Raw genomic sequence first — 12,375 nt, 5'->3', positions numbered from 1 at the left:
GGGAGGTCTTATTTTCAGGGATGCCTTATATTTCAGCGAGAGGCAAAACTGTAAGCAGGCTTTGTTTTCGGGGGATGTCTTACTTTCGGGGAGACAGGGTACCTGTATTAGATTCACTTCTAAGACAGAAGGGAGACTCTTAAAAGTAAATAAAACAAACTCACAGTGATGCGTACTCACAGTGATCCCAAAGGACAAGGTAGAACGGCAACTGTGAGTTTGCAAGATGAATCCTTTATGTCAGGAGCTGTTGTCTGTGTGATGCTGGTGGTTTCAAATATTCGCGGCCCACCATGTACCTTTTAAAACCAAAAGGAAACGCACTGCCATCAAGTTAGCACTGACTCATAGAGACCCTATAGGACAGGGTAGAACTGACCCGCAGTGTTCTGGAACCTGTTAACTCTACGGGAATAGAAAGTCCTGTCTTTCTCCCGCTGAGCGCGCACTGGTGGTTTAAACTGCGGACCTGGAGGATCTTAGGTATGCGTATGAAATCAAAGACCTCACAAGTAAATCTAGTCTGGGAAATTACAAGAGTGGTTATTGTACTCAAATCTGGTTGTTTACACCATCAATTTCATGTGAAACCTCAATTAAACACATTTAAAAAACCTTTTTTGGATGAAGGATATGAGATCAAGCTACATGATTTTGATGCTCAAAGTATGAAAAAGCAACCCCCAGTGGCAGAGTAGAAGTACCGACACAGGTTTCCCAAACCGTCATCTATCTAGGCACAGACTTCCAGGTCCCTCGGGTGTTCAAACCCCGACATCGTATCAAAATGAAATATAATATTAAAATACAGTCCCCTTGTCTATCATTAAAATTTCAATATTTTAATGCGATGTTTGATTGTGACAGAACCAAATTACCTTTGCCACCCCAAAGAAGGTAACTCTTATACATATAATCTATGGCTGCTTCATTTAAAATGTAGGAAGTGTAAATGCTATTTATTTCTTCTTTCCTTTCTTAATTCATTTATTTGCATTTATATTAAAGTAAGAGTCTCTAAAATGAAGTATATTTGAAATATTCACCAAGATTTTTGTAATCAGTGGAGTAAAACTGCTGGTATTTGAAAAAATCTGCTATACCACGCCAAAGTGCGTTTGAAAAAGGTGCTGGCTCAACCTGATCCATTCCTTCTCTTCCGTTTGCACAATGCAGCAACTTTCCTATCAGACTGTCACCACAATCTTACATATTCGGACTAGCTTTGCCGAGTTTGCAGTGACAACAATGATAATACCCATTGTAAAAAGAAAATGCAGGAATAGCAATAGTTGAATCCTCGCTTGTTCCTTATACCCAGGATAATCTATATCCAGTTAATAATTTAGTTCTAATCAGCGCCTTATCTTCTGAAAAGGAGAGTCAGTTTTGAATCACAAGGCAACTGACCTTGAAGGTTTAATATATGCAGATTTCTTATACAGCCTCTAATTCTTACTGAGAGTGTTTTCTAAGTTATATTTATAACTCACTTGTGCAATTCCCCTTGTGTCTATCCTAGCAGTACCTGATTGACATAGGACCACACTTTCACTCTTCTTTCTTTGGGATCTTAGACTTATTTATACAACTAGTTCTAACTCAGGTCTGGTATTTGTGAAAGGGAAGTAAAATAAATTTGACTATTTGAGGTAAATAATACTAAAAAAAGTAGTATCCTTTAACACTAACATAGTTACTTCTCAAGGTGTTTGGGTATGAATTTATTTTATGCAGAATTTACTATAAAGTGGTATTTCTAGTAGTGGTATGAGTTATGAGTTATTTTCATTGATCAGAAGAAAGATATGGATCAGATATGGAACTAAAATAAGAGTTAAAATACTATGAATTGTGAAATTGACTCCGGAATAAGAACCTTCTCTCAAGAGAGTTATAAAAATCTGTGGGTGTTCATTTTAACTTGGAAGCAATGCTTAGTATTAATAGTAATAAGACTAGACTTTCTAAATGTTGGGAATCATTTTGACTTTAAAACCCTAATAAGTTAATGTGATCACCTGCTCCATCAAAGAACATGGAAAAATGTTTTTATTTATTTAAAAGTGATCCATAACATAATCCTTCCTTTAGGAAGAAACTTAAGCCTAGAATCCCTTGATTGTAGCCAACTTCGAACTTTGCTTGCATGTTAGTGATAGTGACTTGCTTTGAAGATTAAACTGCCTATTTTTATTTGTTTTCATTTCTTGTTTGCTTGGTTTTGCTCATTAAAAGTAGGGAAGAAGAACACCCAAGGAAAGAAATTATAATCAGGACAGTGAGGACAAAGCGATAGTATTGTTTTGTTTTTTTTTTTTCGTTTTGTTAATAGAGAACTTTGGAGAAATGAAAGATGGCTGTCCTTTGCAGTAATAAGTCATTGTGCTTAGTCACATTAGACGTCTCCACTTAATGTCGTCCTGTTTACACTGGAAAAGAATGCACTGGGTTGTGACTTTTCTTCATCGTTTTCAATGATGACAACTGTGTAATTTTCCAAGTTGGAGAAGGTAGAAGATGGAAACAAAAGAAACTGTGTATTACGCTCGTTAAAAATTGTCACAGAAGAATAATTTTAGAGAACAAATTTTATCAACTGAGCTTTCAAATAGAATGTCTTGATATTGGTATTAGTAGTATACGTTACTTTTGTAAAAATAACCTTGATTTTTATTAGCCTGTGTTCTATTTTAAATCATGCTATGCAGGAAAGATTAAGTCAAACATAAAGTATACAACAAGTGAACAGGCTTAATAGTCTAACAGATAAGATAGAAGTATTTCTATTATCTTGGGAAGTCAACAGTGAATTGAGTTGTGTTCTTTAAATACTGTGCTATTTTCATCCTTTTGTGTTCTTCTAAAATCAAATATAATTATATTTTATGTGCCATTTTAGAGAATCATTGCTCTGAGAGAAATAGTTTTCAAGCTTATTAGTCGTGCTATTTGAATTGACCTTTCTTTACAAATACTGTTGCCTCTGACTAGGACTGAGAGAGTACATATCTCAGCTGACTAAACAAGATCGTTCTAAAGAACAGTAACATGTTACTCAGCTGATGAAGCAAATACTGCATACCGAACTCTGCAGAGACACAGCCTCAGTAAACCCTGGTCCCTGACATATACTTACATTTTACATACAGATCAAGTTTACGTATTCCTACTTGACAAAGTGTGTGCTGTGGTTTATAAGGTATTGCTTTACTTGTTAGTACATACGCTTGATGTTTTCTTCATGAGAATTTCAGAAGAAAATTTTTAAGTTATTATAAATTTATGGTAAGTGTAAGGTTTGTGATTTAAATATCATTTTTTAAGTTTTTTTTTTTTTCGGTTGTTCTGAATTTTATTTTTTTTTTTTTTTAAACCCTTTACTTTTTTTTCTTTTAAAATAAATGATTTTATTGGGGGCTCTTAACATATATTATAAAAACCATACATCCGTTTTCTCAAGTGAGCTGAAATAGCTCAGTTGGGAGAGTGTTAGACTGGCGTTCTAACCATGAACTTCTTAATTTTTGCAGCATCCATGACTTTATCCAGAAGAAATTCTTGATGGAACAGTCATGAAAGGCTGCCTGAGTGGTATTTATCTGTCTCTAATTAATAAAGATCATACCAGATTCATAGATCTAAAGTTTATACAATCAATTTGTGTAATTTCATTTTATTTATTTGTGCCATGGGTTAATTTTCAGAAATTAAACTTCCAAAATTGTGAAAACATCATTATTATTCTTGAATTTCAAAACTCAGGTGATACTCTTCCTCATCTTCTATTTCTTTCCTTTCCTCCTCCTCCTTCCTTCTCCCCTCTACACATAAAACTTATTGATGTTCCATTGTTCCATCTTACAGCACCTCTTATGGCAGAGTAGACCCACTCCATTGGATGCCTGAGCAAACAGGCTCATCCTCCTCCCGTGAGGTGGCTGGTAGGTGTGATCTTGCAGTTAGCGGTCCAACCACTGACCCCTTGCCGACCAGATCTGCTCTCTTCATTCTAGTTAAATAAATACCTGGGTTGAGGGAAAAAAAGGATTTGATGGGAATAAAATATAAATTAGTTTACAAATCCAATATATCTCAAGTTAAAATCAAGAAACTTCAACTTCTATTTAGCCAACTCCTTGGATTCACAGAGAGGACTCCATGTCCACCATGAGCCAGACCTCAGAGAAACCTACAAAAGCAGGAAAATGGGCAAGGCAGAAATCTATCAGCAAAGGAAAACTCAAATATTTTCCAGTAAAACAAATTATAGAAAAGTGGTAAGACTGAACCTTACGACAGGTGAAGATCTTGTGAGACCTGGAAAGAACAAGGTGCATTCACTCCTTACTTATTGACATGTTTAGGTCCCAAAGGCCAGGTCGTGATGCAAAGTGGTTTATGTGAAGGGGGAGGATGAGCACATTAGATCACAAAATGGAGGTTGATTATATCATTACACTACTGCTAAACCACCAAGAATCATGGTGTAGTGGACACAAGCCTTTAACCCTGATAGCCAGAATTATTCTCACCCAGCACCTCGGCATTTATTACTGACAGACGTGCATTGTTAATGCAAAAAATATACAAATAGGTGTTCGGTGCTGTTGCAAATGCACAATGTCAGATAATTGAGTCAATAACTGAAGACTAGCTTGAGTTCTGTCCACTTCTGGCTCTCATATTTCACCATAATCGTTTCCTCAATTCTTCACTACGAGGCAATCTTTATTTGTCACAAGTTTATCAGATTTTTCACATAACAAGTTAATGTCATTTTTCTTTTTATTGGATTTCATAAACTTTTAAATTAACTCTCATAAAATTTAATGCAACATCGTTGTTGAAAGTTTTCTTCCACATAAAAACTAAAAGAAATATTTTGAGAGTGAATCAAGGCCAGTGATTAAAATCATTAAATATGTGAAAAAGTCACACAATTCAAGAAGGCTCTCTTATTCAGATTGCTTTATGAATAGCTTTGATTTCCCCCCCCCCATTAATATACACGCTTGATATCAAAGACAACCCATGAGATTTATGCACATTAATTGATGAAGAATTCCAATCAGCTGATTGGATTCTAATACAAAGAAAAGGACTTAGTCCTATAATAAAACAGTAACATTCATACAGAAATCAAATAAGTTGTTAGAGCATGAATGTATTATTAAAAATAATTATCTCTAGTTTCATTATTCTGTTTGCTTAACCAGTTCAGCTAAGCAACTCAAACCATACTCACTGCCAGCAAGTCAATGCCAACTCATACTCCCCCAGGAGCGAACAGAACTGCCCCTGTGGGTTTCTGAGGCTGTAAATCTTTATCTGAGTAGAAAACCTCATCTTTCTCTGCTTAGTCGTATCAACTCCTGACTTTGCTACCTGCAGCCCGTTGTGTAACCCACTACTACTCCACCAGGGATCCCTCCTGAAAGGAGGAGTGTCATGAAATTGGTAATTTGATGTTGGATTGGATTGGAAAAAAATACCTTAAGAGAATCCCATCTCTGTTCACAGGATTCTATGGGTATTTTCTGCCTGGATACCATCAGAGATGCAAACTGCCCCCTTGAGAAGAGATACCTGCTATTCAGCTCCAGAAATTATCAAGTTCTTACTCTATAAAATGAAGTGAATCATTTACCAGAACATGGATGAGCAAGAGGTTTCATTTTGAAAACCGGTTTTGATTAGTTGTTGATGGCTACTGAAGATCTGTTTTGAGACAATTCAATAATCCCATCAAATTTATCAGGGGATGTCCTAATCTTATAATGATATTATCCACAGAATGGGGTTGTATAATAAAGATATAACTGTATGGCTCCCCTGAGTTATTTCCACGTTTTCCTTGATCTTTGCAGTCCCATCTGAGAACAGTATTTTATACTTTCTCTCTTCTTTTCTTCCTTTCCTTTCTTCCTACCCTTCTGCTGGGCCACTCCTCTTCACAATTGGTTGTTCATTTTTTGTCAGGTAGGTTATGATTAATGTCAACCACGAGTGTCCGAGTAAAGCTATGCTCCATCGAGTTTTCCACGGATTTGTTGTTTGTTTTGGAATCAGATGGCCAGGCCTTTCTCTCAATGCACATCTGGGTAAACTTGAGTCTTCAACCTTGAGTTATCACATAATGAGAAACATGGTAGGTTTTGCACTCCATTGGTTCCCTCAGGAAACCAGTCTGTGCTGCTTCCCCACAGATGAGGACTAACAGTCTGTTTGAATAGGATTTCCTCACCGTGCACTTGTTCAAGAACCTGGTATTTATTCTCAAAATATTATTCTCATATAAAAGTAAATAGAATGGTAGCATATGAAGACAGTGCCAATGATCACTGGTATTTAGTGACTCTAGCTCAAAAAATAGCACTGTTTTCTTCACTACTCCACTATTGTATAGTTCATTGTACGAAGCCATCCTTTCCAGATTAAAAATACAATAGGTTTTCATCTAAGTTACAATATGCATGGTGCTTACCTTGTTGTTTCTAGGTACCATAGAGCAAAGCAGAGAAAAACACATACAAACTCCACAGTTTCTACATGTACAATTTAGTCACACCGATTACATTCTTGGAGTTATACAACCATTACCATCCTCCTGTTTTTGAGTTGTCCCTCCCCCATAACCATAAACTCTATCAAATCTTTTAAATTGGAATTGTCAATTTGATCCCATGTAGATAGCTCTTAAAAGAGCATAAGGTTGAAAGCAGACATTAAGAAATCTATTGTTCTTAGGGAACCTAATGACACCTGATTGGCTTCAATGTAGTATGAAAGCAGACATTAAGAAATCTATTGTTCTTAGGGAACCTAATGACACTAGATTGACTTCAATGTAGTATAACCTATGTGTAACAAAACAAACCACTGTCCAGCTCTATGCCATCTTCACAATTGATGGTATGCTTGAGCCCATTGTTATTTATACTAAGTCAAGCAATCTTGCTAAGGAACGTCTTCTTTTTCTGTGACTTTTTACCCAGCATGCTGCCCTTCTCCATATACTGATCATCCTTGATACTGTGTTCAAGTATATAAGACAAAGTCTTATTCTCTTTGCTTCTAAGAAGGGTTCTGGTTGCATTTCTTCCAAGACAGATTTGTTGGTTCTTCTAGTAGTTCATGGTATATTCAATATTCTTCAGCAACACCAAGACCCAAATGCAGCAATTCTTCCCCAGTCTGCCATATCCATGCATTTGAGGCAATTGAAACTACTATGCTTTGGGTCAGGCATACCCTAGTCTTCAAAACAAAGTGAATTTGTTGCTTTTTAATACTTTAATCTTTTGAAGCACATTTGTCCAATGCAATATAGCACTTGAATTCTGTCCTCCTGCTTCTGTGTGCGTTGACTGTGAAGACAGGTAAAATGAACTCTTGATATCTTCTATCTTTTTTCCCCATTTCTCCCGATGGTACTTCTTCAGGTGGTTGGGAAGATTGTTGTTTTCTTCTGCTGAGATATAGTTATTGATCCTGAAGGCTGTAGTAATTGATTTTCTTCAGTGTTTCAGGTCCTCCTTACTCACTGTCAGTAAATAAGATTATGTTATATGAAGATGAAAGGATGTTCAAAGGTGTCCTCCAAAACTGATGTTACATGATTCTTTAGATACCCCAGCTTCTCAAATTATATTCTCTGCATGAAAATGGATTAAGTATGGTGAAAGGCTACAATCCTGTTTCCTACCTTGGTCTGGTCAAACGAGTGCTTCATGGCCTAAGTACTGGTTCCTCACGAGCAAGTAATTGTCCTGAAATTCATATTTTTTGCAATGTGATCCAAAATTTGTTGAGAGTCACACAGTCTAAATCCTTTTGAACAGTCAGTAAAATATAAGCAAGAATCGTGTAAGTACACTGCTTTCAACCAAGGTCCATCTGACATCAGCAGTGATATCCCTATGTTCATATTGACTTCTGAATCAGGAGTAATTTTTGGTAGTTCCCTGACAATGAACCACTGCAACTATTTTTTAATTATCTTCAGAAAAATTTTACATGCACATAATGTTGCTCACTAATTTCCACACTGTTGGATTATCTTTCTTCAGACTGGTTACACATAGAGATCTCTTCCAGACATTCGGTCAGGTAGCTGACTTCCTATTTCCTTGGCATATATGAGGGAACAAATGCTTCCAAGCATTATATCCTTTGGTTGGAACATCTCAGTTGGTGTTCTGTCTATTCCTAGAACTTTGTTCTTCACCAGTGCCTTCGCGCAGCTGGAACTCTTTCCTTTCATTGCCGTGGGTCACGAGCATCTGCTACCCCGTGAAATGATTCTACATTGACCACTGCTTTTTGGTACAGTGACTGTGGGTAGCCATTTTCTTAAAAATGGTTCTCATATTGTTCAGTAGTTTGCCCATAGAATCCTACAAAATAACAATTCTAGGTTTGATTTTTTAAAAAAATCATTCCATTTGAGAAATGTAGAGGATGTTCTTTTCCTTGTGTTTTTTTGTTTGGTTTGGTTTTGGTTTGATTCTGGTTTTTCACATTGACTTATCATACTTTGTCTTTCTGAGATATCTTCTAACATCTGTTCAGCGCTCAGATGCGTCCATTAATATGGCCCTTCTGGGCATAATTCCTTATGTGACATATTACACATTGCGGACTCTACACCTGTGGCTATAATCTCTTGCTGGGGGCAGTTTTCTGCTGTGTTAATGGACAGGATTAAAGTGGGATTAGCTCTGGACCTCAGTAGAGGATGTGAACCAAAGTACACCCTTTGTCTCCTTGGAGGGTGCGGTTTGTTGAAAGACAAACTGCACCAAAGAACAGTTCTTCAGTGGATCAGAGCCATCTTGGAAGCAAAGAGAAAACCCAGGACTACTGAGACCTCTGTTTGCAGTGGTGAGGCCAAGACCAAAGATGCCAGAGCCCGTGGCACTGAGACCATCGCACAGACCAAAGGATCCAATTTAAGACCAGAGGCCGAGGCTAGTAGACAATTAGATGGAACAGGAAAGCAACACTGAGACTTTGAGGCAGAACAGTCATAGCCATTTACGTTGTTGAGAAAGAATTTACAGGGTCTTGTAAATTTACAGGGTCTTGCAAAATTTTATCGTGAGATTTCTGCTGTGGTTTCTATCATCAAGGCCATGTTTTCCAGGTACCAACCCTCTTATTGTTTGCTTTCCTCTTTTGCATGCCAATCGCCTCGATTGCACATTTGATCAATTTCAGGCACAGAAGTTAGTAAAACTTCAATTTCTTCATCTGTGGCATTAGTGGTTGGTGCAAAAATTTGAATAGTAGATGTATTCATTGGTCTTCCTGGACAGTGAGTATGGCTATTATCTTATCATTGATGGCATTGTCCTTCAAAATACACCTTCAAATGCTCTTTCTGACAATGTGATGCCGGTCTTCTTGAATTTTCCATTTCCAACATAGTAGGCCAGATGTCTGCCCAATTCAAAATGGCCAATACTTACCCATAATTTCAACTTGCTAAAGCCTAAGAGTCCTGGTGCCTTAATGGCTATGTTGGACTGAGAACTACACAGTGGCGGTTCATAACTACCAGCTGTTGCTCAGGAGAAAGATAAGGCTTTCTATTTCTGTAAAGAGTTACAGTTTCAGAAACCTATAGGGTCTCCATGAGTCGGAATTGACTTGATGTCAGTGAGTTTAGTTTGGTGTTAAAGCCTAGGGTACCAATCTTTATGTGTTTCATTTCATGTTTGACAACTTCTCACTTCAATTCATAATCCGTAGATTCGATGTTCTGATTACAATCACAGCTATTTCTTTCCATTTTAAGTTATACCATAGCCACAGATGAAGGTCTTAAAAGCTTTACCTATCCTTCACATCATTAAAGTGGCCTCTACTTTGAAGAGGCAGCTCTTCCTCAGTAATATTTTGAGCGCCTTCCAACCTGATGGTCTTATTGGGTAAGCGTTGGACTGCTGACTACAAGGTCATCAGCTTAACCCCATCAGTCACTCCTGGGGAGAAAGACGAGGCTCCCATAGAAAGTGACAGCCTTGGAGAGCCCATGTAAAGTTTCTAACAGTCAGAATCAATGGGCAGTGGTTTGAGGTCCTTTCTCCTTTTTCTCCCCCCCACCCCAACTTTAGGGTTTCATCTTCCAATCCTATATAAGACACTGTTAAGCTGCTATACATATGATTTTTCACTGGCCATTTTTAAACGAGTAGAACACCAGGTTCTTTTTCTCGGTCTGTAACCTTCTCGCCATGGATGATCATAATGCTATTTGAAATACTGATGGCATGATTTCTAGTTTTATAGCAAAAAGCAAGCAACAATAGGATGACAAACTGACAGACAAGTGGTGAATAAGAAATATAATAATTTCTAATCTGTACTGCAATATGCATGGTAGTAGGATTTTGAAATAAAACATTACTAAAATCTTTAACAAAGGTTACTTTGATTTGTAAATTTTGCTAACACTCTCTTGAGAGATAAAAATCAATGAATAATTTTTCATGTATAAAATATATTCGTTTAAGACTATTTTTTAAACCTCATTAAAACATAAGCATATATGTGCTCCTTGTCACTTATGAAAGGAATTCAAAGTTCTTGGAAAAATGGAATTAAAAGACAATAGGCTCTCCCCGTGAACTATTTGAAGCTTCCCTGTCCACACTTAAAAGTTACAATGTGAGATATAAATGTTATATATAGGGAGGCCAATTATGGGGATGTTTAAATTAATATATGATAAGAATAACTTTACTCTTCTTTGTTACCTGGAATATAATAGGCATATTCATGCACCATATAATGCTTGCAAAATACAAGCATCTGTACAGAGTCTGCCCTTTGGAAGCTTATAAGTATGCAAGAGAAACATACTCTTAAGTTAACAGTTAAAAAGAACAAGTTAAAGCCAATTTATTTAGGGTTAAGCTCAGGTTGTTACTGAAAGACAACATAAATCTCTGTCATTTCAAATCACAAATTTGTCTCACCCATATGTAAACAAAATTGCCCTTACCATACATGTAGGCCAACTTGAAAGTGTTTATATTGAATATTGAATGATTACATGTTAACTGAGAGCCCCAACTCAGTAAGCTAAATGCCATATTTAGAATATACTTTCAGATCCTTCAACAGGATCTGAAACTCACATGATAATTACAGGTTAAAAGCCGAGAGAGTTTCTTTTCTATTTTTAATCCTCTGTCAATGACATCATTTATTGCCTACTGGAAGTCAATTCAGGAAATCATGTTAGGCCACTAAGCACTTCAGATAAGGTGATTCCATGAAGCATTCCAAGATTATCATAAGGAATTGCTTTTGTAGATCATAAAAGGAAAAGAAATAGAATATGGCCCACGAAGGAGTTTACAGTTTGACAGCTCCTCCCCCTGAGGCACATAAGTCACTCAGTGACAGTTAACTTTGAGTTATCACTCACAGATTGAAAGCAAACAGTGGTCACACGCTCCTCAGGGACTGGGGTGCCACTTGTATGTGTGTTTCTAAATCAATGATGAGGGTGTCTGACCCGATCCTGGACATGGAAATGGCAAACTACAGTGAAGTTCTGGACCCGACTTATACAACTTTGGAGTTTGAAACGATGCAGATTTTATATAATTCAAATGGTGAGTTCTCCTCTGCTTATTGATATAAAAAAGTAAGCCAGGGTGGGTTAAACAGTTTCCCAAAAGGAGAGGTCAATTTCTAATTGACGTAGGATTAAGGCCTCACTTTTTAAGGCCACAGATATGAGATTTTGCTCCTCATTACTATATTTAAATTAATAGCGCTACAGCGACTTTATGCTTGATGTAGAAAAAGCCGAGTTACATGTAATAAAGTAAGTGTAGAAGTCTGTCATGAGAGGCAAAAAAGAGCAGCTTCAGCAGTTTATTTAATTTGCTGTAAATCCTTGTAATAAGTAGTATTGGCAGTTTGGGTATGGAAGTATATTTTCTATGCAGTATTTAAAATGACATGTGGAACAAAGTTTGTGTACAACACTCGGTTGTATTACTGATGACCTCCGCCTATCATTATTGCAATTTCAATGCTGATGATGGGGAACTGTGTTTACATTTATTATCACATTTTTACATTGAACAGAAATATGAAAGGAAATGAAGATTTACATTATAACTTCCCTTGACAGGCTAATGTTTAGCTGTACAAATTACTTGATACACTGTAACTTCTTAACTTTAAATAAGACATGGCTTGTTGACTATTTAAGTCTTTATATAATATAACTTATCATTGACTTTGATTTTATCATTTTGATCTGAATTTTTATATCTCATCTAAGATAAGAGCCTCTTCTAGTAGTTACATATAATTTGGAAAAAGTGGTGTGTGTGTGTGTGTGTGTGT

General features: G+C 36.7%; 1 protein-coding gene across 2 annotated transcripts in view; it reads left to right on the top strand.

Annotated features, from left to right (window-relative positions):
* HNF4G (hepatocyte nuclear factor 4 gamma) overlaps positions 1-12,375 on the top strand; it is a 46,293-nt gene that overhangs the window by 2,652 nt on the left and 31,266 nt on the right. The window contains exon 1 of one of the 2 annotated variants that reach the window (XM_004697508.3): positions 11,478-11,630. The exons of the other annotated variant lie outside the window; for it this stretch is intronic. Within the exon in view, the coding sequence (XP_004697565.2) occupies positions 11,495-11,630 (136 nt within the window). The 5' untranslated portion in view covers positions 11,478-11,494. Of the gene's footprint in view, positions 1-11,477; positions 11,631-12,375 lie in introns of those variants that run through there. 2 annotated transcript variants of the gene reach the window in all.

This window comes from Echinops telfairi, unplaced genomic scaffold (assembly GCF_000313985.2).
Source record: "Echinops telfairi isolate 266 unplaced genomic scaffold, ASM31398v2 ScPeMD7_1;HRSCAF=3_0, whole genome shotgun sequence".
In the NCBI taxonomy this organism is placed as follows: domain Eukaryota; kingdom Metazoa; phylum Chordata; class Mammalia; order Afrosoricida; family Tenrecidae; genus Echinops; species Echinops telfairi.
This window is presented reverse-complemented; position numbering and strand designations above follow the sequence as displayed.